This window comes from Somniosus microcephalus, unplaced genomic scaffold (assembly GCF_052327205.1).
Source record: "Somniosus microcephalus isolate GS21.2 unplaced genomic scaffold, FLI_Smic_1.0 unresolved_chr2, whole genome shotgun sequence".
Taxonomy (NCBI): domain Eukaryota; kingdom Metazoa; phylum Chordata; class Chondrichthyes; order Squaliformes; family Somniosidae; genus Somniosus; species Somniosus microcephalus.
In genome coordinates this window covers 10738578-10748012 of record NW_028225180.1, presented here as the reverse complement: position 1 = coordinate 10748012, position 9435 = coordinate 10738578, and the positions used below count along the sequence as shown (strand labels likewise).

Below are 9435 nucleotides of genomic sequence, written 5' to 3'. Positions count from 1 at the left end.
GGAGGAGGAAGAGGAGGAGGAGGACGAGGAGGAGCAGGTGGATGAGGATGGCCAAAAAGATAAGTAGGTGGAAGAGGAGGAGCAGGTTGAGGAATAGCCGGGGAAGGATGAGGAAGAGGAGGAGGACAGGAAAATGAGGAACACCAGTTGGAGGAGGAGCAAGTGGAGGAGGAGGAGGAGGAGGAGTGGATGAGGAGGAAGAGGAGGAGTAGGAGGAGGAGCAGGAGGAGGAGGAAGAGGATGAGGAAGAGGAGGACGAAGAGGAGGAGGAGGCAATGAGGAGGAAGAGGAGGAGCAGGAGGATGAGCAGGAGGAGGAGGAGGATGAGGAGGAGGAGAGGAGGAATAATATGATGAGGATGAGGAAGAAGATGAGGAGGTGGAGGAGGAGGAAGAGGAGGAGGAGCAGGAGGAGGAAGAGTATGAGGATGAGGAGGAGAATGAGGAAGAGGAGGAGGGAAAGCAGGTGGATGAGGATGATGAAGGGGATGAGAAGGAGCAAGAGGAGAGGGAATAGGAGGACGAGGAGGAGGATTAGCAGGATGGGAACAAGGAGGAGGAGGAGGAGAATGAGGAAGAAGAGGTGAAGGCGCTGTAGGAGGATGAGGTAGAAGAGGAGGAGGAGGAGGGACTGGACAAGGAGGAGGATGAGTAGGAGGAGGAGGAGGCTTAGGAGAATGAGGAAGAGGAGGAGGAGGAGGAGGAAGTGGAAGAGGAGGACGAGGAGGAAGGGGAGGAGTAGGAGGAATATTAGGAGAATGAGGTAGAGGAGGAGACGGAGAAGGACGAGGAGGAGAAATAGGAGGAGGATGAGTAGGAAGAGGAGGAGTAAGAGGAGGCGTAGGAGGAGGAGGTGGAGGGGGATGAGGAGGAGGAGGGGGAATACGAGGATGAGGACGAGGAAGAAGATGAGGAGGAGCAGGAGGAGGAAGAGAATGAGGATGAGGAGGAGAATGAGGAAGAGGACGAGGAAGAGCAGGTGGATGAGGATGATGAAGCTGATGCGGAGGAGCAAGAGGAGGAGGAGGAGTCGGAAGAGGAGAAGGAGAAGGAGGAGGAGGAGGAGAACGAGGTTGAACAAGGAAGAGGAGGAGCAGGAGGAGGAAGAGAAGGAGGTGGAGGTGGATGATGATGTGCTGGAGGATGATGAGCTGGAAGAGGAAGGGGAGGAGGAGTTGAGGAGGAGGAAGAGGAGGAGGGGGCAGAGGAGGAGCAGGATGAGGATGAGGTTGAGGAGTAGCAGGAGGAGGATGAGGAAGAGGAGGAAGAGGATGGGGAGGTAGAGGAGAAGGAGGAGGATGAGGAGGAGCAGGTAGATGAGGACGAGGAAGAAGATGAGTAGGAGGAAGAGGAGGAGGAGAAGGAGGATGAGGAGGAGGAGGAGGAAGAGGAAGAAGAGCAGGAGGAGGACAAGGAGGAGGCGATGAGAAGGAAGAGGAGGAGGAGGAGGTGGAGGGGATGAGGAGGAGGAAGAGGAGGAGGAGGATAGGAAGACAAGGAGGAGGAAGAGGAGGAGGAGGCAAAGGAATACAAGGATGAGTACGAGGAAGAAGATGAGGAGGAGGAGGAGGAGGAGGTTGAGAACGAGGATGAGGAGGAGGATGAGCAGGTGGATGAGGTGGAGTAAGAGGAGAGGGAGTAGGAGGCCGAGGAGGAGGAATAGGAGGATGAGCACGAGGAGGAGGAGGAGGAGTACGGGGACGAGGAGTAGGAGGAGGAGGAGCCATAGGAGAATGAGGAAGAAGAGGAGGAGGTGCTGTAGGAGACGAGGACGAAGAGGAGGAGGAGGAGGAAGAGGAGTAGGAGGAGGAGAAGGACAAGGAGGAAGGGGGAGGAGTAGGAGGAATATTAGGAGAATGAGGAAGAGGAGGAGGAGGGGAAGGACGAGGAGGAGCAATAGGTGGAGGAGGAGGAGGAGGAGGTGGATGAGGAGGAGGAAGAGGAGGAATACGATGATGAAGACGAGGAAGAAGAAGAGGAGGTGGAGGAGGAGGAAGAGGAGGAGGAGCAGGAGGAGGAAGAGAATGAGGATGAGGAGGAGAATGAGGAAGAGGAGGAGGAAAAGCAGGTGGATGAGGATGATGACGGGGACGAGGAGGAGCAAGAGGAGAGGGAATAGGAGGATGAGGAGGAGGATTAGGTGGATGGGAACAAGGAGGAGGAGGAGGAGGTGGAGAATGAGGAAGAAGAGGAGAAGGCGCTGTAGGAGGATGAGGTAGAAGAGGAGGAGGTGCTTAGAAGGATGAGGAAGAAGAGGAGGAGGAGGAGTAGGTGGAATATTAGGAGAATGAGGAAGAGGAAGAGAAGGGCGAGGAGGAGCAATAGGAGGAGGAGGATGAGAAGGACGAGGAGGACGGGGAGGAGTAGGAGGAAGATTAGGAGAATGAGGAAAAGGAGGAGGAGGAGAAGGACGAGGTTGAACGAGGAAGAGGAGGAGCAGGAGGAGGAAGAGGAGGAGGTAGAGGTGGATGATGAAGAGGTGAAGGGTGATGAGGCAGAAGAGGAGGAGGAGATGGTGGAGGGAGAAGTGGAGGATGAGGAGGATGAGGAAGAGGTGGAGGACAGGAAGTTGAGGAGTATAAGGAGGAGGAAGAAGAGGTGGAGGAGGAGGAGGAAGAGGAGGAGGATGATGAAGAGGTGGAGGAGAAGCAAGAGGAGGTTGAGGAGGAGGACAAGGAGGAGGAATAGGAGGAGGAGGAGAGGAAGAGGAGGAGGAGGAGGAAGAGGAGGAGTAGGAGGAGGAGCAGGGGAGGAGGAGGAAGAGGAGGTGTAGGAGGAGGAGCAGGAGGAGGAGGAGGAAGAGGAGGTGTAGGAGGAGGAGCAGGAGGAGGAGGAGCAAGAGGAGGTGTAGGAGGAGGAGCAGGAGGAGGAGGAGGAAGAGGAGGTGTAGGAGGAGGAAGAAGAGGAGGAGGAGGAAAGGAGGATGAGGAGGAAGAAGAGGAGGAGGACGAGAAGGAAGAGGAGAAGGAGGAGGAAGACGAGGAGGACAAGGAGGACAAGGAAGAGGAGGAAAGTTCCTTCATCATTGCTGGGTCAAACCACCTGGCACTCCCTCCCAAACAGCACTGTGGGAGTACATCCAATTCATCCTCATCCTACCTCAACCTCTCGCCTTCCTCCCCCTCCTACTGCCTCTCTCAGCACTCTCCTCCTCCTCCTCCTTCCCCTCCACCTCACATTTCCCTCCCCTCCTCCTCCCCCATCCTCTTCCTCCTCACTCTCCCCTCCCCCTCAATCTCCCCTTCTCCTCCTCCGCCTCACTCTCCCTCTCCCCCTCGCTCTTCCCCTCCTCCTCACTCTCCCCCTCCCCCTCACTCTCCCCCTCCTCTTCACTCTCCCCGCTCCCCCTCACTCTACCCCTCCTCCTCACTCTCCCGCTCCCCCTCACCCTCCCCCTCACTCTCCCCCTCCCCCTCACTCTCCCCTCCTCCTCACTCTCTCCTCCTCCTCACTCTCCTCCTCACTCTCCCCCTCCCCTCACTCTCCCTCTCCCCCTCACTCTCCCCCTCCTCCTCACTCTCTCCTCCTCCTCACTCTCCTCCTCACTCTCCCCCTCCCCTCACTCTCCCCCTCCCCCTCACTCTCCCCCTCCCCCCTCACTCACCCCCTCCTCCTCACTCTCCCCCTCCTCCTCACCTCACCCCTCCCCCCTCCCCCCACTCTCCCCCTCCTCCTCATCCTCCCCCTCACTCTCCCCCTCCCCTCACTCTCCCCCTCCTCCTCACTCTCCCGCTCCCCCTCACTCTACCTCTCCCCCTCACTCACCCCCTCACTCACCCCCTCCTCCTCACTCTCTCCTCCTCCTCACTCTCCTCCTCACTCTCCCCCTCCCCTCACTCTCCCCCTCCTCCTCACTCTCCCCCTCCTCCTCACTCTCCTGCTCCCCTCACCCTCCCCCTCACTCTCCCCCTCCCCCTCACTCACCCCCTCCTCCTCACTCTCCCCCTCCTCCTCACTCTCCCCTCCTCCTCACTCTCCCCCTCCCCCTCACTCTCCCCCTCCTCCTCATCCTCCCCCTCACTCTCCCCCTCCCCTCACTCTCCCCCTCCTCCTCACTCTCCCGCTCCCCCTCACTCTACCGCTCCCCCTCCCCCTCACTGTCCCCCTCCTCCTCACCCTCCCCCTCCTCCTCACCCTCCCCCTCACTCTCCCCCCCTCCCCCTCACTCTCCCCCTCCTCCTCACTCTCCCGCTCCCCCTCACCCTCCCCCTCACTCTCCCCCTCCTCCTCACTCTCCCCCTCCCCCTCACTCTCCCCCTCCCCCTCACTCTCCCCCTCCCCTCACTCTCCCCCTCCTCCTCACTCTCCCGCTCCCCCTCACTCTCCCCTCACTCTCCCCCTCCCCCTCACTCTCCCCCTCCTCCTCACTCTCCCCCTCCCTCTCACTCTCCCCCTCCTCCTCACTCTCCCCCTCCTCCTCACTCTCCCCTACCCCTCACTCTCCCCCTCCCCCTCACTCTCCCCCTCCCTCACTCTCCCCCTCCTCCCCTCCCACTCTCCCCGCTCCCCTCACTCTCCCCCTCACTCTCCCCCTCCCCCTCACTCTCCCCCTCCTCCTCACTCTCCCCCTCCCTCTCACTCTCCCCCTCCTCCTCACTCTCCCCCTCCTCCTCACTCTCCCCCTCCCCCTCACTCTCCCCCTCCTCCTCACTCTCCCCCTCCTCCTCACTCTCCCCCTCCCCCTCACTCTCCCCCTCCTCCTCACTCTCCCGCTACCCCTCCCCCTCCCCCTCACTCTCCCCCTCACTCTCCCCCTCCTCCTCACTCTCCCTCTCCTCCTCACTCTCCCCCTCCTCCTCACTCTCACCCTCCCCCTCACTCTCCCCCTCCTCCTCACTCTCCCACTCCCCCTCACTCTCCCCCTCCCCCTCACTCTCCCCCTCCTCCTCACTCTCCCCCTCCTCCTCACTCTCCCCCTCCCCCTCACTCTCCCCCTCCCCTCACTCTCCCCCTCCTCCTCACTCTCCCCCTCCTCCTCACTCTCCCCCTCACTCTCCCCCTCCTCCTCACTCTCCCCCTCACTCTCCCCCTCCTCCTCACTCTCCCCCTCCTCCTCACTCTCCCCCCCCTCCCCCTCACTCTCCCCCTCCTCCTCAGTCTCCCCCTCCTCCTCACTCTCCCCCTCCCCCTCACTCTCCCCCTCCCCATCACTCTCCCCCTCCCCCTCACTCTCACTCTCCCCCTCCCCCTCACTCTCCCCCTCCTCCTCACTCTCCTGCTCCCCCTCACTCTCTCCCCCTCCTCCTCACTCTCCCCCTCCCCCTCACTCTCCTCCCCCTCCTCCTCACTCTCCCCCTCCCCCTCACTCTCCCCCTCCTCCTCACTCTCCCCCTCCCCCTCACTCTCCCCCTCCTCCTCACTCTCCCGCTCCCCTCCCCTCACTCTCCCCCTCCTCCTCACTCTCCCCCTCCGCCTCACTCTCCCGCTCCTGCTCACTCTCCCCCTCCCCCTCACTCTCCCCCTCCCCCTCACTCTCCCCCTCCTCCTCACTCTCCCGCTACCCCTCACTCTCCCCCTCCTCCTCAGTCTCCCCTCCTCCTCACTCTCCCTCTCCCCCTCACTCTCCCCCTCCCCCTCACTCTCCCCCTCCTCCTCACTCTCCCACTCCCCCTCACTCTCCCCCTCCCCCTCACTCTTCCCCTCCCGCTCACTCTCCCCCTCCTCCTCACTCTCCCCCTCCCGCTCACTCTCCCCCGCCTCCTCACTCTCCCCCTCCTCCTCACTCTCCCCCTCCTCCTCACTCTCCCGCTCCCCCTCACTCTCCCCCTCCCCCTCACTCTTCCCCTCCCGCTCACTCTCCCCCTCCTCCTCACTCTCCCCCTCCTCCTCACTCTCCCCCTCTCCTCTTCCCCCATCCAACACCCGTTGACTTCGAACCTCCAGAAGACCTGAAGAGTTCATGACCTTACATTCCCAGGAAGTGGGTTACCATGGTACCGAAGTGGTCCAAGAAGAAGCCGCTGGGAAGGGCTGTGAAGCTGACGAGGAAGGAGGCGATGGTGAAGATGAGGGCAAAGCGTTCGTCCTGCAGATCGCAGTCCATTGAGAGAGAGAGAAAGAGAAAGAGAGTGAGGGAGAGAACGTGCAACCATTTCTACTGTGCCTTTCTCCACCTCAGGATGACAAAAGCACTTGCCAGACAATGAAGTAACTTTGAAATGCTGCCCCTCCGACAGTGCGGAGCTCCCTCAGTACTGCCCCTCCGACAGTGCGGTGCTCCCTCGGGACTGCCACTCCAGCAATGCAGCGCTCCCTCAGTACTGCCCCTCCGACAGCGCAGCGCTCCCTCGGTACTGCCCCTCCAACAATGCAGCACCCCCTCAGTACTGCCCCTCTGACAGTGCAGCACTCCCTCAGTACTGCCCCTCCGACAGTGCGGCGCTCCCTCGGTACTGCCCCTCCAACAATGCAGCCCTCCCTCAGTACTGCCCCTCCGACAGTGCAGTGCTCCCTCAGTACTGCCCCTCCGACAGTGCAGCGCTCCCTCAGTACTGCCCCTCCGACAGTGCAGCGCTCCCTCGGTACTGCCCATCCAACAGTGCAGCGCTCCCTCAGTACTGACCCTCCAACAATGCAGCGCTCCCTCAATACTCCCTGCCCCTCCGACAGTGCAGTGCCCCCTCAGTACTGCCCCTCCGACAGTGCAGCGCTCCCTCGCTACTGCCCCTCCGACAGTGCAGCGCTCCCTCAGTACTGACCCTCCAACAATGCATCGCTCCCTCAGCACTGCCCCTCCGACAGTGCAGCGCTCCCTCAGTACTGCCCCTCCGACAGTGCAGCACTCCCTCAGTACTGCCCCATCCGACAGTGCAGCGCTCCCTCAGTACCGTCCTTCCAACAGTGCAGCGCTCCCTCACCTCTGCCCCTCCGACAGTGCAGCGCTCCCTCAGTACTGCCCCTCCGACAGTGCGGCGCTCCCTCGGTACTGCCCCTCAAACAATGCAGCGCTCCCTCAGTACTGCCCCTCCGACAGAACAGTGCTCACTCAGTACTGCCCCTCTGACAGTGCAGCACCCCCTCAGTACTGCCCCTCCGACAGTGCGGCGCTCACTTGGTACTGCCCCTCCAACAATGCAGCGCCCCCTCAGTGCTGCCCCTCCGACTGTGCAGTGCTCCCTCAGTACTGCCCCTCCGACAGTGTAGCGCTCCCTCAGTACTGCCCCTCCGACAGTGCAGCGCTCCCTCGGTACAGCCCCTCCGACAGTGCGGCGCTCCCTCAGTACTGACCCTCCAACAATGCAGCGCTCCCTCAGTACTGCCCCTCCGACAGTGCAGTGCTCCCTCAGTACTGCCCCTCCGACAGTGCAGTGCTCCCTCGCTACTGCCCCTCCGACAGTGCAGCGCTCCCTCAGTACTGATCCTCCAACAGTGCGGCGCACCCTCGGTACTGCCCCTCCAACAATGCAGCGCACGCTCAGTACTGCCCCTCCGACAGTGCACTGCTCCCTCAGTACTGCCCCTCTGACAGGGCAGCACTCCCTCAGTACTGCACAATCCGACAGTGCCGCGCGCCCTCGGTACTGCCCCTCCAACAATGCAGCGCTCCCCCAGTACTGCCCCTCCAACAGTGCAGTGCTCCCTCAGTACTGCCCCTCCGACAGTGCAGCGCTCCCTCAGAACTGCCCCTCCGACAGTGCAGCGCTCCCTCAGTACTGACCCTCCAACAATGCAGCGCTCCCTCAGTACTGCCCCTCCGACAGTGCAGCGCTCCCTCAGAACTGCCCCTCCGACAGTGCAGCGCTCCCTCAGTACTGCCCCTCCGACAGTGCCGCACTCCCTCAGTACTGCCCCTCCGACAGTGCCGCACTCCCTCAGTACTACCCCTCCGACAGTGCCGCACTCCCTCAGTACTACCCCTCCGACAGTGCCGCACTCCCTCAGTACTGTCCCTCTGACAGTGCAGCACTCCCTCAGTACTGCCCCTCCGACAGTGCAGCACTCCCTCAGTACTACCCCTCCGACAGTGCAGCACTCCCTCAGTACTGCCCCTCCGACAGTGCAGCACTCCCTCAGTACTACCCCTCCGACAGTACAGCGCTCCCTCGGTACTGTCCCTCTGACAGTGCCGCACTCCCTCGGTACTGTCCCTCTGACAGTGCAGCACTCCCTCAGTACTGCCCCTCCGACAGTGCTCCTCATTCTCTCTCTCCCCCCTCACTCTCCTTCGCTCTCTTCCCCTCCCTCTGCTCTCTCTCTCGCTCACCCTCCCCTCTCTCCCTCCTGCCACTCACTGGTGCCATTCCTTGCTCCGGGGTCGCTGGTGTTGTGCAGTGGGAGGCAGTGGTCGGAGAAATATTCATCATGCTTCAGTACGAAAATGAGCGAAGCCCAGCCGAAGATCACGCCCGAGAAGCCGAGACACTCGAAGAGTCCGGTGGCAAAGGTCAAATACCGCCTGACCCTTTTATTCAACAGTCCCATTCGCCCCGAATCTTGGAATATCCCCTTCGACGTCCTTGATCCCTGCACCGGAAAGGAAGAATTCCCATTTATACAGCGATGATCACCACAAAGACGTCCCAAAGCACATCGCAACCAATGAAGAACTTTCGGAGTTTGGTCACTGTTGTAACATAGGAAACGCAGCAGCCATTCTGTGCACAGCAAGAGCCCACAGGAAACAACATGATAATAACCAGATCATCCATTTACAGTGATGTTGGTTGAGGGATAAATATTGGCTCAGGGACAAAAGGAGAGCTCCCTCTGCTCTCCTTCCAATAGAGGCCGTGGGATACTTTATGTCCAGCTGGGAGAGCAGACAGGCTCTCATCCCGAAAGACAGCACCTCCGAGAGTGCAGAACTCCCTCAGCACTGCCCCTCCGACAGTTCAGCACTCCGTCAGTACTTCCCCTCCGACAGTTCAGCACTCCCTCAGTACTGCCGTTCCAAAAGTGCGGCACTCCCTCAGTACTGCCCCTCAGTACTTCCCCTCCGACAGTGCATCTCTCCGCTAGTACTGCCCCTCCGACAATGCGGCGCTCCCTCAGTACAGCCCCTCCGACAGTGCAGTGTTCCCTCAGTACTGAACCTCCGACAGTGTAGCGCTCACTCAGTACTGACCCTCCAATAGTGCAACGCTCTCTCAGTACTGCCCCCCCAATAGTGCAGCGCTCCATCAGTACTGACACTCCAACAGTGCAGCGCTCCCTCAGTTGTGATGCTCCGACAGTGCAGCGTTCCCTCTGTACTGACCCTCCGACAGTGCAGCACTCCCTCAGTATTGATCCTCTCGAGTGTTTGACAGTTCTTCAGAGATTTCTGCTGTCCTGTTGATACTTCTAAAGGAATGCTGCGATTCTGGTCTCGTTAATCTCTTTTCTATGTCGATGCAATGATCATAGCGAGCACGGGCACTTGGCAGCAGCATCAGACACAAGCGCTGTGGAAAGAGAGAAAGAAAGAAAGAGATAGGAAAAGATGGATAAAAGAGAA

The 9435-nt window shown here is 60.6% G+C and overlaps 2 protein-coding genes across 2 annotated transcripts in view; one reads left to right on the top strand and one right to left on the bottom strand.

Moving 5' to 3' along the window:
• Nucleotides 1-8420, bottom strand: part of LOC147092101 (equilibrative nucleobase transporter 1-like) — a 128894-nt gene extending 120474 nt beyond the window's left edge. Inside the window, exons 1-2 of the mRNA XM_085976380.1 lie at nt 8228-8420; nt 5909-6044 (exon numbers count right to left, since the gene is read on the bottom strand). Of these exons, the coding sequence (XP_085832506.1) occupies nt 5909-6044; nt 8228-8420 (329 nt within the window). The remainder of the gene's footprint in view (nt 1-5908; nt 6045-8227) is intronic.
• Nucleotides 1-9435, top strand: part of LOC147092098 (AMP deaminase 3-like) — a 997179-nt gene that overhangs the window by 823369 nt on the left and 164375 nt on the right. The window lies entirely within an intron of this gene.